Source organism: Coregonus clupeaformis, chromosome 21, assembly GCF_020615455.1.
Source record: "Coregonus clupeaformis isolate EN_2021a chromosome 21, ASM2061545v1, whole genome shotgun sequence".
In the NCBI taxonomy this organism is placed as follows: Eukaryota; Metazoa; Chordata; class Actinopteri; order Salmoniformes; family Salmonidae; genus Coregonus; species Coregonus clupeaformis.
The window spans coordinates 31,187,390-31,207,506 of NC_059212.1; the positions used below are offsets into that span (position 1 = coordinate 31,187,390).

At 43.7% G+C, this 20,117-nt stretch overlaps 1 protein-coding gene across 2 annotated transcripts in view; it reads left to right on the forward strand.

Annotated features, from left to right (window-relative positions):
* LOC121535211 (E3 ubiquitin-protein ligase COP1) overlaps positions 1–20,117 on the forward strand; it is a 40,980-nt gene that overhangs the window by 5,182 nt on the left and 15,681 nt on the right. For both annotated transcript variants that reach the window (XM_041842045.2, XM_041842046.2), the window contains exons 6-13: positions 1,793–1,861; positions 1,978–2,037; positions 3,893–3,984; positions 10,615–10,675; positions 10,963–11,077; positions 11,376–11,511; positions 12,108–12,251; positions 12,458–12,566. In XM_041842045.2, coding sequence (XP_041697979.1) covers positions 1,793–1,861; positions 1,978–2,037; positions 3,893–3,984; positions 10,615–10,675; positions 10,963–11,077; positions 11,376–11,511; positions 12,108–12,251; positions 12,458–12,566 — 786 coding nt within the window. The remainder of the gene's footprint in view (positions 1–1,792; positions 1,862–1,977; positions 2,038–3,892; positions 3,985–10,614; positions 10,676–10,962; positions 11,078–11,375; positions 11,512–12,107; positions 12,252–12,457; positions 12,567–20,117) is intronic.

Sequence of the window (20,117 nt, forward strand, 5' to 3'; positions counted from 1 at the left end):
CTTAACATAAAATGAATCCTATAAAGTAGGGATGGGCATTTGAAATGATTTCAGTATTCAAATAACATTACATATTTTCAGATATCTGGATAGTTGAAATGTGTGTTAAGGGAAAATGTAAAAAAAAAAAAAAATCTTAAATGTAGACCTACTCGTGCGACATGAGAGAGCCGGTGCGCTTGGCTCTGCTTGTTTCAGCAGAGGGGTGAGAGAGGAGCAGGGGCTGGTGTGTGTGACAGTCTATGTGTGTAGCATGGAGGGAGAGAGAGAAAATAGCCAAACCGACTCACGCTAGTTAGAAAAACTTGTTGCTGCCATAGGTTATCTATCATACCATCTGGTAGTGCCTGTCTTGACTGCATCAAATTGTTGTAAAGAAGCTAGCTAGCTACAGTAGCCAGCTAAGTTAGCCAGCTAGCTAGCTAAAGTAACAAGGCTAATTGAGGCTATTATGCTGCGCTACTCATCCAATGTCTACAACTCCATTCATATGAAACAACAGCCTACCTGATGGTTGATCATTGTAGCCTACTCCTTCTCATTTGTGTGTAGGCTACCTCTGCGTCTTTGTTAGGGGCGCACTCATAAAAACTGTCATAACTGTTTAATAAAAATTCAGAATGTAATGGTCTATCCTTGTAGGCTATGTAGCAATGTCACATACACTACCATTCAAAAGTTTGGGGTCACTTAGAAATGTCCTTGTTTTCGAAAGAAAAGCAATTTTTTTCTTCCATTTAAAATAACAGCAAATTGATCAGAAATACAGTGTAGACATTGCAAGAGGACAAATACATTGTCTAGTTTGAGAAACAGACACCTCACAGGTCCTCAACTGGCAGCTTCATTAAATAGTACCCGCAAAACACCAGTCTCAATGTCAACAGTGAAGAGGCGACTCCGGGATGCTGACCTTCTAGGCAGAGTTGCAAAGAAAAAGCCATATCTCAGACTGGCCAATAAAAATAAAAGATTAAATGTGAAGTCTGAGATATGGCTTTTTCATTGTAACTGCCAAGAAGGTCAGCATCCCGGAGTCGCCTCTTCACTGTTGACGTTGAGACTGGTGTTTTGAGGGTACTATTTAATGAAGCTGCCAGTTGAGGAAATGTGAGGTGTCTGTTTCACAAACTAGACACTAATGTATTTGTCCTCTTGCTCGGTTGTGCACCGGGGCCTCCCACTCCTCTTTCTATTCTGATTAGATCCAGTTTGCGCTGTTCTGTGACGGGAGTAGTACACAGCGTTGTACGAGATCTTCAGTTTCTTGGCAATTTCTCGCATGGAATATCCTTCATTTCTCAGAGCAAGAATAGACTGAGTTTCAGAACAAAGTTATTTGTTTCTGGCCATTGCTTCTTTAATCACCTCAAAAGTTTTCAGCTGTGCTAACATAATTGCAAAATGGTTTTCTAATGATCAATTAGCCTTTTCAAATGATAAACTTCGATTAACAAACACAACGTGCCATTGGAACACAGGACTGATGGTTGCTGAAAATGAGCCTCTGTACGCCTATGTAGATATTCCATAAAAAATTAGCAGTTTCCAGCTACAATAGCCATTTACAACATTAACAATGTCTACACTGTATTTCTGATCAATTTGATATTTTAATGGACAAAATGTTTTGCTTTTCTTTCGAAAACAAGGACATTTCTAAGTGACCCCAAACTTTTGAACGGTAGTGTAGATAAATGTATTTAATTTGAGACAAAGCCTTTAAAAGAAATGGGCTTTATAGTCATACCTTGATCGATCGACCATTAACTCTGCCTGTTTATTCCCATAGGAATCACAAGCTGCTCAACGTCAGATCTTAATGGAATTCCTCAAAGAAGCAAGAAGAAATAAAAGAGAGGTGTGCCCCATCTCTGTTTGGTATTGCATCTTAATATCTTTCCATATTTGATTACAGTATTAATCTGTGAGGAAATAACCATTTGTTATTGTGTGACATTGTGTTTTATCATTCAGCAACTGGAGCAGTTGCAGAAGGAGCTAAACTTTTTGGAGGAGGATATGAAGCGTGTTGAGGTAAAATAATGTACAGTGAGGGAAAAAAGTATTTGATCCCCTGCTGATTTTGTACGTTTGCCCACTGACAAAGAAATGATCAGTCTATAATTTTAATGGTAGGTTTATTTGAACAGTGAGAGACAGAATAACAACAACAAAAATCCAGAAAAACGCATGTAAAAAATGTAATAAATTGATTTGCATTTTAATGAGGGAAATAAGTATTTGACCCCCTCTCAATCAGAAAGATTTCTGGCTCCCAGGTGTCTTTTATACAGGTAACGAGCTGAGATTAGGAGCACACTCTTAAAGGGAGTGCTCCTAATCTCAGTTTGTTACCTGTATAAAAGACACCTGTCCACAGAAGCAATCAATCAATCAGATTCCAAACTCTCCACCATGGCCAAGACCATCTCAAAGGATGTCAGGGACTAGATTGTAGACCTACACAAGTCTGGAATGGGCTACAAGACCATCGCCAAGCAGCTTGGTGAGAAGGTGACAACAGTTGGTGCGATTATTCGCAAATGGAAGAAACACAAAATAACTGTCAATCTCTCTCGGCCTGGGGCTCCATGCAAGATCTCACCTTGTGGAGTTGCAATGATCATGAGAACGGTGAGGAATCAGCATAGAACTACACGGGAGGATCTTGTCAATGATCTCAAGGCAGCTGGGACCATAGTCACCAAGAAAACAATTGGTAACACACTACGCTGTGAAGGACTGAAATCCTGCAGCGCCCGCAAGGTCCCCCTGCTCAAGAAAGCACATATACAGGCCCGTCTGAAGTTTGCCAATGAACATCTGAATGATTCAAAGGAGAACTGGGTGAAAGTGTTGTGGTCAGTTGAGACCAAAATCGAGCTCTTTGGCATCAACTCAACTCGCCGTGTTTGGAGGAGGAGGAATGCTGCCTATGACCCCAAGAACACCAACCCCACTGTCAAACATGGAGGTGGAAACATTATGCTTTGGGAGTTTTTCTGCTAAGGGGACAGGACAACTTCACCGCATCAAAGGGACGATGGACGGGGCCATGTACCGTCAAATCTTGGGTGAGAACCTCCTTCCCTCAGCCAGGGCATTGAAAATGGGCCGTGGATGAGTATTCCAGCATGACAATGACCCAAAACACACGGCCAAGGCAACAAAGGAGTGGCTCAAGAAGAAGCACATTAAGGTCCTGGAGTGGCCTAGCCAGTCTCCAGACCTTAATCACATAGAAAATCTGTGGAGGGAGCTGAAGGTTCGAGTTGCCAAACGTCAGCCTCAACCTTAATGACTCTGAGAAGATCTGCAAAGAGGAGTGGGACAGAATCCCTCCTGAGATGTGTGCAAACCTGGTGGCCAGCTACAAGAAACGTCTGACCTGTGATTGCCAACAAGGGTTTTGCCACCAAGTACTAAGTCATGTTTTCCAGAGGGGTCATATTTATTTCCCTCATTAAAATGCAAATCAATTTATAACATTTTTGACATGCGTTTTTCTGGATTTTTTTGTTGTTATTCTGTCTCTCACTGTTCAAATAAACCTACCATTAAAATTATAGACTGATCATGTCTTTGTCAGTGGGCAAATGTACAAATTCAGCAGGGGATTAAATACTTTTTTCCCTCACTGTACATAGCTAGCTATCTTAAAATGTCTGTACTCCTGACATGGATTAGAAGTCAGAGGTCTCGTTTCCCAGACACAGATTAAGCCTAGTTCTGGACTAAAAAGCTTTGTCCATAATCTATGTCCCAGAAACCACCCCAGAATTTGATAAACTTAGTCCTCCACTGTGGTTTTTGGTTTTCATGTACAGAAATGCGTGTTTAAGCCTGTCTGTTGAGGAGTTTAAAACAAAATACATTGTACATTTTCTAGGAAATTAGTGGACTGTACTCAACAGTGAGTGACATGGATCGTAACTTGGACAGCACTGTACCCAATTTCGAGGCTCCCTCACCTGCACCCAGGTAAACCAAAATTATGTCCTGTACTTGAATTAGTCTTGTGTAAGGAACAAAGTAAATATCTGACTCAGAATATACATTTGTGATCTTTCTATGAATATCCTTTAAAAGTTGTGGAAGAGTTGAGCTTTGACAGGAGATATATATATATATATATATATATATATAGTACCAGTCAAAAGTTTGGACACACCTACTATTTTTACTATTTTCTACATTGTAGAATAATAGTGAAGACATTAAAACTATGAAATAACACATGGAATCAAAAAAGTGTTAAACAAATCAAAATATATTTTATATTTGAGATTCTTCAAATAGCCACCCTTTGCCTTGATGACAGCTTTGCACACCCTTGGCATTCTCTCAACCAGCTTCACCTGGAATGCTTTTCCAACAGTCTTGAAGGAGTTCCCACATATGCTGTGCTTTTGGCTTCTTTTCCTTCACTCTGCGGTCTGACTCATCCCAAACCATCTCAATTGGGTTGAGGTCGGGGGATTGTGGAGGCCAGGTCATCTGATGCAGCACTCCATCACTCTCCTTGGTAAAATAGCCCTTACACAGCCTGGAGGTGTGTTGGGTCATTGTCCTGTTGAAAAACAAATGATAGTCCCACTAAGCCCAAACCAGATGGGATGGCGTATTGCTGCAGAATGCTGTGGTAGCCATGCTGGTTAAGTGTGCCTTGAATTCTAAATAAATCACAGACGGTGTCACCAGCAAAACACTCCCACACCATAACACCGCCTCCTCCATGCTTTACGGTGGGAAATACACATGCTGAAATCATCCGCTCACCCACACCGTGTCTCACAAAGACACAGCGGTTGGAACCAAAAATCTCCAATTTGGACTCCAGACCAAAGGACACATTTCCACCAGTCTAATGTCCATTGCTCATGTTTCTTGGCCCAAGCAAGTCTCTTCTTATTACTGTTGTCCTTTAGTAGTGGTTTCTTTGCAGCAATTCGACCATGAAGGCCTGATTCACACAGTCTCCTCTGAAGAGTTGATGTTGAGATGTGTCTGTTACTTGAACTCTGTGAAGCATTTATTTGGGCTGCAATTTCTGAGGCTGGTAACTCTAATGAACTTATCCTCTGCAGCAGAGGTAACTCTGGGTGTTCCTTTCCTGTGGCGGTCCTCATGAGAGCCAGTATCATCATAGTGCTTGATGGTTTTTGCGACTGCACTTGAAGAAAATTTAAAAGTTCTTTAACTTTTCCATATTGACTGACCTTCATGTGTTAAAGTAATGATGGACTGTTGCTTCTCTTTGTTTATTTGAGCTGTTCTTGCCATAAGATGGACTTGGTATTTTACCAAATAGGGCTATCTTCTGTATTTCCCCCCCCCCCCCCCCTAGTAACAACAAAACTGATTCAATCAAACGCATTAAGAAGGAAAGACATTCCACAAATTAACTTTTAATAAGGCACACCTGTTAATTGAAAAACATTCCAGGTGACTACCTCATGAAGCTCGTTGAGAGAATTCCAAGAGTGTGCAAAGCTGTCATCAAGGTAAAGGGTGGCTATTTGAAGAATCTCAAATATAAAATATATTTTGATTTGTTTAACACTTTCTTTGTTTACTACATCATTCCACATGTGTTATTTCATAGTTTTGATGTCTTCACTATTATTCTACAATGTAGAAAATAGTACAAATGAAAACCCTGAAATGAGTAGGTGTGTCCAAAACCTTTGACTGGTACTGTGTGTGTGTGTATGTGTGTATGTGTGTGTGTGTATGTATGTATATATATCTATATATATATATATACACACACACACAGTGGGGGGGAAAATATTTAGTCAGCCATCAATTGTGCAAGTTCTCCCACTTAAAAAGATGAGAGAGGCCTGTAATTTTCATCATAGGTACACGTCAACTATGACAGACAAATTGAGAGAAAAAAATCCTGAAAATCACATTGTAGGATTTTTTATGAATTTATTTGCAAATTATGGTGGAAAATAATTTTGGTCACCTACAAACAAGCAAGATTTCTGGCTCTCACACACCTGTAACTTCTTCTTTAAGAGGCTCCTCTGTCCTCCACTCGTTACCTGTATTAATGGCACCTGTTTGAACTTGTTATCAGTATAAAAGACACCTGTCCACAGCCTCAAACAGTCACACTCCAAACTCCACTATGGCCAAGACCAAAGAGCTGTCAAAGGACACCAGAAACAAAATTGTAGACCTGCACCAGGCTGGGAAGACTGAATCTGCAATAGGTAAGCAGCTTGGTTTGATGAAATCAACTGTGGGAGCAATTATTAGGAAATGAAAGACATACAAGACCACTGATAATCTCCCTCGATCTGGGGCTCCACGCAAGATCTCACCCCGTGGGGTCAAATTGATCACAAGAACGGTGAGCAAAAATCCCAGAACCACACAGGGGGACCTAGTGAATGACCTGCAGAGAGCTGGGACCAAAGTAACAAAGCCTACCATCAGTAACACACTACGCCGCCAGGGACTCAAATCCTGCAGTGCCAGACGTGTCCCCCTGCTTAAGCCAGTACATGTCCAGGCCCGTCTGAAGTTTGCTAGAGTGCATTTGGATGATCCAGAAGAGGATTGGGAGAATGTCATATGGTCAGATGAAACCAAAATATAACTTTTTGGTTAAATCTCAACTCGTTATGTTTGTAGGACAAAGATTGCTGAGTTGCATCCAAAGAACACCATACCTACTGTGAAGCATGGGGGTGGAAACATCATACTTTTGGGCTGTTTTTTCTGCAAAGGGACCAGGACGACTGATCCGTGTAAAGGAAAGAATTAATGGGGTCATGTATCGTGAGATTTTGAGTGAAAACCTCCTTCCATCAGCAAGGGCATTGAAGATGAAACGTGGCTGGGTCTTTCAGCATGACAATGATCCCAAACACACCGCCCGGGCAACGAAGAAGTGGCTTCGTAAGAAGCATTTCAAGGTCCTGGAGTGGCCTAGCCAGTCTCCAGATCTCAACCCCATAGAAAATCTTTGGAGGGAGTTGAAAGTCCGTGTTGCCCAGCGACAGCCCCAAAACATCACTGCTCTAGAGGAGATCTGCATGGAGGCCAAAATACCAGCAACAGTGTGTGAAAACCTTGTGAAGACTTACAGAAAACGTTTGACCTGTGTCATTGCCAACAAAGGGTATATAACAAAGTATTGAGAAACTTTTGTTATTGACCAAATACTTATTTTCCACCATCATTTGCAAATAAATTCATTAAAAATCCTACAATGTGATTTTCTGGAATAATTTTTCTCATTTTGTCTGTCATAGTTGACGTGTACCTATGATGAAAATTACAGGCCTCTCTCATCTTTTTAAGTGGGAGAACTTGCACAATTGGTGGCTGACTAAATACTTTTTCCCCACTGTGTGTATCTTTTCATTTTGCCCCCGCACATTGACTCAGTACCGGTACGCCCTGTATGTATATATACAGTGGGGAGAACAAGTATTTGATACACTGCCGTTTTTGCAGGATTTCCTATTTACAAAGCATGTAGAGGTCTGTAATTTTTATCATAGGTACACATCAACTGTGAGAGACGGAATCTAAAACAAAAATCCAGAAAATCACATTGTATGATTTTTAAGTAATTCATTTGCATTTTATTGCATGACATAAGTATTTGATACATCAGAAAAGCAGAACTTAATATTTGGTACAGAAACCTTTGTTTGCAATTACAGAGATCATACGTTTCCTGTAGGTCTTGACCAGGTTTGCACACACTGCAGCAGGGATTTTGGCCCACTCCTCCATACAGACCTTCTCCAGATCCTTCAGGTTTCGGGGCTGTCGCTGGGCAATACGGACTTTCAGCTCCCTCCAAAGATGTTCTATTGGGTTCAGGTCTGGAGACTGGCTAGGCCACTCCAGGACCTTGAGATGCTTCTTACGGAGCCACTCCTTAGTTGCCCTGGCTGTGTGTTTCGGGTCGTTGTCATGCTGGAAGACCCAGCCACGACCCATCTTCAATGCTCTTACTGAGGGAAGGAGGTTGTTGGCCAAGATCTCGCGATACATGGCCCCATCCATCCTCCCCTCAATACGGGGCAGTCGTCCTGTACCCTTTGCAGAAAAGCATCCCCAAAGAATGATGTTTCCACCTCCATGCTTCACGGTTGGGATGGTGTTCTTGGGGTTGTACTCATCCTTCTTCTTCCTCCGAACACGGCAAGTGGAGTTTAGACAAAAAAGCTATATTTTTGTCTCATCAGACCACATGACCTTCTCCCATTCCTCCTCTGGATCATCCAGATGGTCATCGGCAAACTTCAGACGGGCCTGGACATGCGCTGGCTTGAGCAGGGGGACCTTGTGTGCGCTGCAGGATTTTATCCATGACGACATAGTGTGTTACTAATGGTTTTCTTTGAGACTGTGGTCCCAGCTCTCTTCAGGTCATTGACCAGGTCCTGCCGTGTAGTTCTGGGCTGATCCCTCACCTTCCTCATGATCATTGATGCCCCACGAGGTGAGATCTTGCATGGAGCCCCAGACTGAGGGTGATTGACCATCATCTTGAACTTCTTCCATTTTCTAATAATTGCGCCAACAGTTGTTGCCTTCTCACCTGCTGCTTGCCTACTGTCCTGTAGCCCATCCCAGCCTTGTGTAGGTCTACAATGTTATCCCTGATGTCCTTACACAGCTCTATGGTCTTGGCCATTGTGGAGTTGTTGGAGTCTGTTTGATTGAGTGTGTGGACAGGTGTCTTTTATACAGGTAGCGAGTTCAAACAGGTGCAGTTAATACAGGTAATGAGTGGAGAACAGGAGGGCTTCTTAAAGAAAAACTAACAGGTCTGTGAGAGCCGGAATTCTTACTGGTTGGTAGGTGATCAAATACTTATGTCATGCAATAAAATGCAAATTAATTACTTAAAAATCATACAATGTGATTTTCTGGATTTTTGTTTTAGATTCCGTCTCTCACAGTTGAAGTGTACCTATGATAAAAATTACAGACCTCTACATGCTTTGTAAGTAGGAAAACCTGCAAAATCGGCAGTGTATCAAATACTTGTTCTCCCCACTGTATGTGTGTGTATATATATATATATATATATATATATATATTATATATAAACTCAGCAAAAAAAGAAACATCCCATTTTCAGGACCCTGTCTTTCAAAGATAATTTGTAAAAATCCAAATAAGTTCACAGATCTTCATTGTAAAGGGTTTAAACACCGTTTCCCATGCTTGATCAATGAACCATAAACAATTATTGAACATGCACCTGTGGAACGGTCGTTAAGACACTAACAGCTTACAGACGGTAGGCAATTAAGGTCACAGTTATGAAAACTTGGGACACCTAAAGAGGCTTTTCTACTGACACCAAAAGAAAGATGCCCAGGGTCCCTGCTCATCTGCGTGAATGTGGCTTAGGCACGCTGCAAGGAGGCATGAGGACTGCAGATGTGGCCAGGGCAATAAATTGCAATGTCCGTACTGTGAGACGCCTAAGACAGCGCTACAGGGAGACAGGACGAACAGCTGATCGTCCTTGCCGTGGCAGACCACGTGTAACAACACTTGCACAGGATCGGTACATCTGAACATCACACCTGCGGGACAGGTACAGGATGGCAACAACAACTGCCCGAGTTACACCAGGAACGTACAATCCTTCCATCAGTGCTCAGACTGTCCGCAAAAGGCTGAGAGAGGCTGGACTGAGGGCTTGTAGGCCTGTTGTAAGGCAGGTCCTCACCAGACATCACCGGCAACAATGTCGCCTATGGGCATAAACCCACCGTCGCTGGACCAGACAGGACTAGCAAAAAGTGCTCTTCACTGACGAGTCACGTCAGTTTTGTCTCACCAGGGGTGATGGTCGGATTTGCGTTTATTGTCGAAGGAATGAGCATTACACCGAGGCCTGTACTCTGGATCGAGGTGAAGGGTCCGTCATGGTCTGGGGCTGTGTGTCACAGCATCATCGGACTGAGCTTGTTGTCATTGCAGGCAATCTCAACGCTGTGCGTTACAGGGAAGACATCCTCCTCCCTCATGTGGTACCCTTCCTGCAGGTTCATCCTGACATGACCCTCCAGCATGATAATGCCACCAGCCATACTGCTCGTTCTGTGCGTGATTTCATGCAAGACAGGAATGTCAGTGTTCTGCCATGGCCAGCGAAGAGCCCGGATCTCAATCCCATTGAGCATGTCTGGGACCTGTTGGATCGGAGGGTGAGGGCTAGGGCCATTCCCCCCAGAAATGTCTGGGAACTTGCAGGTGCCTTAATGGAAGAGTGGGGTAACATCTCACAGCAAGAACTGGCAAATCTGGGGCAGGCCATGAGGAGGAGATGCACTGCAGTACTTAATGCAGCTGGTGGCCACACCAGATACTGACTGTTACTTTAGATTTTGACTCCCCCTTTGTTCAAGGACACATTATTCAATTTCTGTTAGTCACATGTCTGTGGAACTTGTTCAGTTTATGTCTTAGTTGTTGAATCTTGTTTTGTTCATAGAAATATTTTCACATGTTAAGTTTGCTGAAAATATACGCAGTTGACAGTGAGAGGACGTTTCTTTTTTTTGCTGAGTTTTTACACACACACATACTTACGGCAACTAAGTCTTGTCTTTGCAGTAGTCTTATAGATTCGACAGAGTACGTGAGTCAACCTCCAGGTTTTGGTGGAACTTCACAGGTAAGTCTGACCCACTGTAGTTTTCTGATAGGCATACGCTGCATCCCAATTATCCACCCTTCTAGTCATGAATGTAAATGCTTAGGATTGGTGTAAGCATTGGCTGGGGTGTGTTTTCACCATTTGTTAAATCCATGCGAGAAAGTGTGCAAGTTTACACTGGGAGAAGGGTGGAGAATCGGAACGCAGCCATAGAGAACCATTGATGTTGGTGTTTCAGGTTCACGATCTCCAAATGTGTTAAGTGTCTCATGTCTGTGATTTTAAATGTTCTATTTCACCATCAGGGGAAGAGGCAAACATGGTACAACAGCACTCTGGCTTCTCGGAGAAAGAGGCTCACAGCGCACTTTGAAGATCTGGAGCAATGCTACTTCTCTGACCGGATGACACGGATAACAGGTACCCTCTAGGTTTCAGTAAAATGTGGATTATACAGCGCTACTAAAAGGGCTTCTCTGGAATGAGGTCCATATCTGGGTAGAGTCATGTCCTTGTATTCCAAAAGAAGAAGGTTGACTGCATCTCCCACAAACGACCACAACAACAACCCTCTAGGTTTAACTTATAGTTGACTAAACTACATTATCTTGCAGAACATATTTTAGGCTTGAGGACAAATCCCATAATAAACAACTAAAACATTATTCATTTTCTAATGGTGTTCTGGATTTGATATTTATTGTTTGTCTTGTTTTAGATGACACCAGGAACTTAAATCAACTGGATGATTTCATGGAGTGTCTCTCAAAGTTCACACGCTTCAACTCTGTGCGGCCGTTGGCGACCCTGTCTTATGCTAGTGATCTCTACAACGGCTCCAGTATTGTCTCTAGGTAATGTCAACCCACAACTGTCAAACACAAAACCTTTGATGGCTTAGCTAATTAGTTACTGTCATAGGGCCATTTTCCCAGACCTTGATCAAGCCTAGTCCTGGACTAAAAAGATATTTCAGTGTAGATACTCCTTTGGCTTTCTTTTTAGTCCAAGACTAGGTTTAATTTGAATGGAAACCGGCCCATTGCGTCCACCAGCTTTGTCATTCTACTTGTTAGATTTAGCTCCATCCTAATGGTTAGTTTGCACTTTGACCTGCAGAGGGTGATCCTGTATCACAATACATCTTTAATTTGCCACTGGAGTGTAGCAGAAGGCACTACAATGTCTGTTGCTACCTCTATCTCTTATCTACCTCTATCTCTATGGAAAAAATACAATCTAATGGGAGACAAGGTGTGTTTCCCATTTGGCGCCCCATTCCCTATATAGTATTGGTCAAAAGTAGTGCTCTGCACTATAAAGGGAATAGACTACCATGCTTTACATATCATGAAATAATGCTTCATTGCACCTAAACTTACCATTGTGTTACTTGTTTGATGTGACCTCTTATTGAGCTTGATGTTTTGCTCTCTCTCTGTCTATGCAGCATTGAATTTGACCGTGACGGTGATTACTTTGCCATCGCTGGCGTCACCAAGAAAATCAAGGTGTTTGAATATGGAACTGTGATCCAGGATGCTGTGGACATTCATTACCCAGTCAATGAAATGACGTGCAACTCCAAAATCAGGTGCCCTTTCACCCTGTCTTAACGTTGAGAATTACCCACTTTGTATTACAATAGAAACTATACACTTTTAACAATTTGGGATTTTGTTTTAAATGCCGGCATAGATTTATGTATATGTTTTCTATATCTAGCATATTCATTAATCCTCATAGAATCATGGAAGAACAGGTCTCGGCTCTTACATCCCCATGTGTTTTGTATTTCAGCTGTATCAGCTGGAGCAGCTACCACAAGAATCTGTTGGCTAGCAGCGACTACGAGGGAACAGTCATTCTGTGGGATGGTTTCACTGGCCAAAGGTCAAAGGTCTATCAGGTATGCACCACAAAATATCTTCGTGCACCATTTCTGAAAATAATAAGTACGTCAAAAAATATGGAGATTAATTAACAAGGCGCACGCCATATATACACGTTTCCCATTACAAATCAGACCTATGGTAAAACTGCTCACGTGTGAACGAGCATTAAAACTCCATCTGGAAAACGCCCTCCATTCACCTTTTATGGTCACAACGCCCCTTATTTGCTGTATAATTTGGCACTGTTGGAATTAGGTCACGGCAGTTTGTAAAAGAAATAGCAATGGTGTATTTGATCACATTTCTGTAGATGTGTGGGCAGAATGTTTTGATATTTTGCTGTGGCTTTTTAAAACTAAACATACATGCTGCCTATATCGAGTGTCTGTCCCCGCATCCTGCAAGATTGACTGTATACAGTGAGGAAAAAAATTATTTGATCCCCTGCTGATTTTGTACGTTTGCCCACTGACAAAGAAATGATCAGTCTATAATTTTAATGGGAGGTTTATTTGAACAGTGAGAGACATAATAACAACTAAAAAATCCAGAAAAACTCATGTAAAAGATGTTATAAATTGATTTGCATTTTAATGAGGGAAATAAGTATTTGACCCCTCTGCAAAACATGACTTAGTACTTGGTGGCAAAACCCTTGTTGGCAATCACAGAGGTCAGACGTTTCTTGTAGTTGGCCAGCAGGTTTGCACACATCTCAGGAGGGATTTTGTCCCACTCCTCTTTGCAGATCTTCTCCAAGTCATTAAGGTTTCGAGGCTATGGAATTAAGGTCTGGAGACTGGCTAGGCCACTCCAGGACCTTAATGTGCTTCTTCTTGAGCCACTCCTTTGTTGCCTTGGCCGTGTGTTTTGGGTCATTGTCATGCTGGAATACCCATCCACGACCCATTTTCAATGCCCTGGCTGAGGGAAGGAGGTTCTCACCCAAGATTTGACGGTTCGTGGCCCCGTCCATCGTCCCTTTTGATGCGGTGAAGTTGTCCTGTCCCCTTAGCAGAAAAACACCCCCAAAGCATAATGTTTCCACCTCCATGTTTGACGGTGGGGATGGTGTTCTTGGGGTCACAGGCAGCATTCCTCCTCCTCCAAACACGGCGAGTTGAGTTGATGCCAGGTCTCCAGAGTGGCGCAGTGGTCTAAGGCACTGCATCGCAGTGCTAGCTGTGCCACTAGAGATCCTGGTTCGAATCCAGGCTCTGTAGTAGCCGGCCGCGACTGGGAGACCCATGGGGCGGCGCACAATTGGCCCAGCGTCGTCCAGGTTATGGGAGGGAATGGCCGGCAGGGATATAGCTCAGTTGGTAGAGCATGGCGTTTGCAACGCCAGGGTTGTGGGTTCGATTCCCACGGGGGGCCAGTATGAATAAAATAAAATAAAATAATCATAATGTATGCACTCACTTAACTGTAAGTCGCTCTGGATAAGAGTGTCTGCTAAATGACTAAAATGTAAATGTAATGCCAAAGAGCTAAATTTTGGTCTCATCTGACCACAACACTTTCACCCAGTTCTCCTCTGAATAATTCAGATGTTCATTGGCAAACTTCAGACGGGCATGTATATGTGCTTTCTTGAGCAGGGGGACCTTGCGGGCGCTGCAGGATTTCAGTCCTTCACAGCGTAGTGTGTTACCAATTGTTTTCTTGGTGACTATGGTCCCAGCTGCCTTGAGATCATTGACAAGATCCTCCCGTGTAGTTCTGGGCTGATTCCTCACCGTTCTCATGATCATTGCAACTCCACGAGGTGAGATCTTGCATGGAGCCCCAGGCCGAGGGAGATTTGACAGTTATTTTGTGTTTCTTCCATTTGCGAATAATCATACCAACTGTTGTCACCTTCTCACCAAGCTGCTTGGCGATGGTCTTGTAGCCCATTCCAGCCTTGTGTAGGTCTACAATCTTGCCCCTGACATCCTTGGAGAGCTCTTTGGTCTTGGCCATGGTGGAGAGTTTGGAAATCAATTCATAACAGTGTTGACATACGCTTTTTCTGGATTTTTTTGTTGTTATTCTGTCTCTCACTGTTCAAATAAACCTACCATTAAAATTATAGACTGATCATTTCTTTGTCAGTGGGCAAACGTACAAAATCAGCAGGGGATCAAATACTTTTTCCCTCACTGTATTGGAAACAATTTAAAAGTATGCTACACTTCTATGCAAAGGACCAATTGTTGTTAAATATTTTGTTTATCAATAGATTATTGTGTTTCTATGTCTTGCCTTTGTATAGGCTCTGAGATTAAATAGGCTTATGATGTTGTGCTTCTATCGCACATCAATACTGTAGCCTACCCTATTTACTGTGTTGGCAGAATGTTTAAATGTTTAGCAGTCATTTATACTGTATCTGGAAAAGGACTATCAGTTTCTGAGTGAGAAAACGATGGCAAATTGTTGTGGACCTGTCAGCAGAATGTTTGAATTCAACAATGTTTCGCATCAACTTTTCCCCCAACCTAAATACACTACGTGACCAAAATTATGTTGACACTTGCTCGTCGAACATCTCATTCCAAAAACATGGGCATTAATATGGAGTTGGTACCCCCTTTGCTGCTATGACAGCTTCTACTCTTCTGGGAAGGCTTTCCACTAGATGTTGGAACATTGCTGCAGGGACTTCAAATCAAACTTTATTTGTCACATGCGCCAAATACAACCGGTGTAGACCTTACCTTGAAATGCTTACTTACAATCCCTTAACCAACAATGCAGTTCAAGAAAGAGTTACGAAAATATTTACTAAATAAACTAAAGTAAAAAATAATAAAATGTAACACAATAAAATAACAATAAAGAGGCTATATATATATATATATATATATATATATATACACACACACAGTGGGGAGAGTAAGTATTTGATACACTTTTCCTACTTACAAAGCATGTAGAGGTCTGTAATTTTTATCATAGGTACACTTCAACTGCGAGAGACGGAATCTAAAACAAAAATCCAGAAAATCACATTGTATGATTTTTAAGTAATTAATTTGCATTTTATTGCATGACATAAGTATTTGATCACCTACCAACCAGTAAGAATTCCGGCTCTCACAGACCTGTTAGTTTTTCTTTAAGAAGCCCTCCTGTTCTCCACTCATTACCTGTATTAACTGCACCTGTTTGAACTCGTTACCTGTATAAAAGACACCTGTCCACACACTCAATCAAACAGACTCCAACCTCTCCACAATGGCCAAGACCAGAGAGCCGTGTAAGGACATCAGGGATAAAATTGTAGACCTGCACAAGGCTGGGATGGGCTACAGGACAATAGGCAAGCAGCTTGGTGAGAAGGCAACAACTGTTGGCGCAATTATTAGAAAATGGAAGAAGTTCAAGATGACGGTCAATCACCCTCGGTCTGGGGCTCCATGCAAGATCTCACCTCGTGGGGCATCAATGATCATGAGGAAGGTGAGGGATCAGCCCATAACTACACGGCAGGACCTGGTCAAAGACCTGAAGAAAGCTGGGACCACAGTCTCAAAGAAAACCATTAGTAACACACTACGCCGTCTTGGATTAAAATCCTGCAGCGCACGCAAGGACCCCCTGCTCAAACCAGCCATGTCCAGGCCCGTCTGAAGTTTGCCAATGACTATCTGGATGATCCAGAGGAGGAATGGGAGAAGGTCATGTGGTCTGATGGGAAAAAAATTGAGCTTTTTGGTCTTAACTCCACTCGCCGTGTTTGGAGGAAGAAGGATGAGTACAACCTCAAGAACACCATCCCAACCGTGAAGCATGGAGGTGGAACCATCATTCTTTGGGGATTCTTTTCTGCAAAGGGACAGGACGACTGCACCGTATTGAGGGGAGGATGGATGGGGCCATGTATCGTGAGATTTTGGCCAACAACCTCCTTCCCTCAGTAAGAGCATTGAAGATGGGTCGTGGCTGGGTCTTCCAGCATGACAACGACCCGAAACACACAGCCAGGGCAACTAAGGAGTGGCTCCGTAAGAAGCATCTCAAGGTCCTGGAGTGGCCTAGCCAGTCTCCAGACCTGAACCCAATAGAACATCTTTGGAGGGAGCTGAAAGTCCGTATTGCCCAGCGACAGCCCCGAAACCTGAAGGATCTGAAGAAGGTCTGTATGGAGGAGTGGGCCAAAATCCCTGCTGCAGTGTGTGCAAACCTGGTCAAGACCTACAGGAAACGTATGATCTCTGTAATTGCAAACAAAGGTTTCTGTACCAAATATTAAGTTCTGCTTTTCTGATGTATCAAATACTTATGTCATGCAATAAAATGAAAATTAATTACTTAAAAATCATACAATGTGATTTTTTTGGATTTTTGTTTTAGATTCTGTCTCTCACAGTTGAAGTGTACCTATGATAAACATTTCAGACCTCTACATGCTTTGTAAGTAGGAAAACCTGCAAAATCGGCAGTGTATCAAATACTTGTTCTCCCCACTGTATATATACATGTACATACAGGGCGTACCGGTACTGAGTCAATGTGCGGGGGTACAGGTTAGTCGAGTTAATTTGTAGGTATGGGTAAAGTGACTATGCATAGATAACAGACAGCGGGTAGCAGCAGTGTAAAAACAAATGGAGGGGCCGGGGTAAATAGTCCGGGTGGCCATTTGATTAATTGTTCAGCAGTCTCATGGCTTGGGGGTAGAAGCTGTTAAGGAGCGTTTTGGTCCTAGACCTGGCACTCCGGTACCGCTTGCCGTGCGGTTGCAGAGAGAACAGTCTATGACTTGGGTGACTGAAGTCTTTGACAATTTCTCTGGCTTTCCTCTGACACTGCCTAATATATAGGTTTTGGATGGCCGGAAGCTTGGCCCCAGTGATGTACTGGGCCGTACGCACAACCCTCTGCAGCGCCTTACGGTCAGTTGCCATACCAGGCGGTGATGCAACCGGTCCGGATGCTCTCGATGGTGCAGCTGTAGAACTTTTTGAGGATCTGGGAACCCATGCCAAATCTTTTCAGTCTCCTGGGGGGGAAAAGGTGTTGTCGTGCCTTCTTCACGACTGTCTTGGTGTGTTTGGACCATGATAGTTTGTTGGTGATGTGGAAACCAAGGAACATGAAACTCTCGACCAGCTCCACTACAGCCCCGTCGATGTTAATGGGGGCCTGTTCGGCTCACCTTTTCCTGTAGTCCACGATCAGCTTCTTTGTCTTGCTCACATTGAGGGAGAGGTTGTTGTCCTGGCACCACACTGCCAGGTCTCTGACCTCCTTCCTATAGGCTGTCTCATCGTTGTCGGTGATCAGGCGTTAGAGTGGTGTTTGGCCACGCAGTCGTGGGTGAACAGGGAGTACAGGAGGGAACAAAGCACGCACCCCTGAGGGGCCCCAGTGTTGAGGATCAGTGTGGCAGACGTGTTGTTGCCTACCCTTACCACCTGGGGGTGGCCTGTCAGGAAGTCCAGGATCCAGTTGCAGAGGGAGGTGTTTAATCCCAGGTTCCTTAACTTAGTGATGAGCTTTGTGGGCACTATGGTGTTGAACGTTGAGCTGTAGTCAATGAACAGCATTCTCACATATGTGTTCCTTTTGGCCAGGTGGGAAAGGGCAGTGTGGTGTGCGATTGAGATTGCGTCATCTGTGAATCTTTTGGGGGGGATATGCGAATTGGAGTTGGTCTAGGGTATCCGGGATGATGCTGTTGATGTGAGCCATGACCAGCCTTTCAAAGCACTTCATGGCTACCGACGTGAGTGCTACGGGGCGGTAATCATTTAGGCAGGTTACCTTCGCTTCCTTGGGCACAGGGACTGTGGTGGTCTGCTTGAAACATGTAGGTATTACAGACTTGGTCAGGGAGAGGTTGAAAATGCTTTGAGTACACATCCTGGTAATCCGTCTGGCCCCGCGGCTTTGTGAATGTTGACATGTTTAATGGTGTTGCTCACATCGGCTACTGAGCGCGTTATCACACGGTCGTCCAGAACAGCTGGTGCTCTCATGCATGATTCAGTGTTGCTTGCCTCGAAGCGAGCATAAAAGGCATTTAGCTCGTCTGGTAGGCTCGTGTCACTGGGCAACTCGCGGCTGGGTTTCCCTTTGTAGTCCGTAATAGTTTTCAAGCCCTGCCACATTCGACGAGCGTCAGAGCCGGTGTAGTAGGATTCAATCTTAGTCCTGTATTGATGCTTTGCCTGTGTGATTGTTCGTTTGAGGGCGTAGCGGGATTTCCTATAAGCATCCGGATTAGTGTCCCGTTCCTTGAAAGTGACAGCGCTAGCCTTTAGCTTGGTGTTGCCTGTAATCCATGGCTTCTGGTTGTGATATGTACGTACAATCACTGTGGGGACGACGTCGTCGATGCACTTATTGATGAAGCCGATGACTGAGGTGGTATACTCCTCGATGCCATTGGATAAACCCTGAACATATCCCAGTCTGTGCTAGCAAAACAGTCCTGTAGCGTAGCATCTGCGTCACTTCCGTATTGAGCGAGTCACTGGTACATCCTGCTTTAGTTTATGCTTGTGAGCAGGAATCAGGAGGATAGAATTATGGTCAGATTTGCCAAATGGAAGGCGAGGGAGAGCTTTGTATGTGGCTCTGTGTGTGGAGTAAAGGTGGTCAAAACATTTTCCCTTTGGTTGCACATGTGTACAACTGTACATTCACCGTACAGTTCCAGAACGGGAGCCTGAAGGAGGCTGGCCCAGACCCTGGCCCTGTACCCAACCCTGGGTCCTCTAGGGGGGCAGACCGTGGACATGCATCAGCAGCGGGGCAGCCAACGCACCAGCCTCCCTCTGAGGGGATTCATGTGAGACTGAAGGCCCTCCTCCCTACTAGTGCACGATATAGGGGATAGGGTATAATTTGGGATTTAATCTAAAACAGGAGCCAGGGCATGTCTGGGAGTATGGAGGACTTGGACTGGAGAGGTGTGCCTCACTTCGTAGAGCATGACACTCGCAACGCCAGGGTTGTGGGTTGGATTCCCACGGGGAACCAGTATGAAAACGTATGCACTCACTGCTGTAAGTCGCTCTGGATAAGAGCGTCTGCTAAATGGCTAAAATGTAAATGTAATGTGACATGCAGGTAGAAATTAGGTGAAACGGATGTAAGTTTGCCTGCATTAAAGTCCCCGCCCACAAGGAGCGCCGCTTCTGGATGAGCATTTTCTTGTTTGCTTATGGCCTTATACAGCTCGTTTAGTGCGGTCTTAGTGCCAGCATCGGTTTGTGGTGGTAAATTAGACGGCTACGAATAATATAGATGAGAACTCTCTTGGTAGATAGTGTGGTCAACAGCTTATCATAAGGTACTCTACCTCAGGCGAGCAATACCTTGAGACTTCTTTAATATTAGACATCATGCCCCAGCGATTATTGACAAATAGACACACACCCCCGCCCCTCGTCTTACCAGACGTAGCTTCTCTGTCCTGCCGATGCATGGAATATCCCGCCAGCTCTATATTATCCGTGTCGTCTTTCAGCCACTACTCAGTGAAACATAATTTTACAATAATTATATTTTGTTTGATTTTACTCCTGAACTTCCTCTACCCTCAACCTCTCCGATCATTTTCATGATGT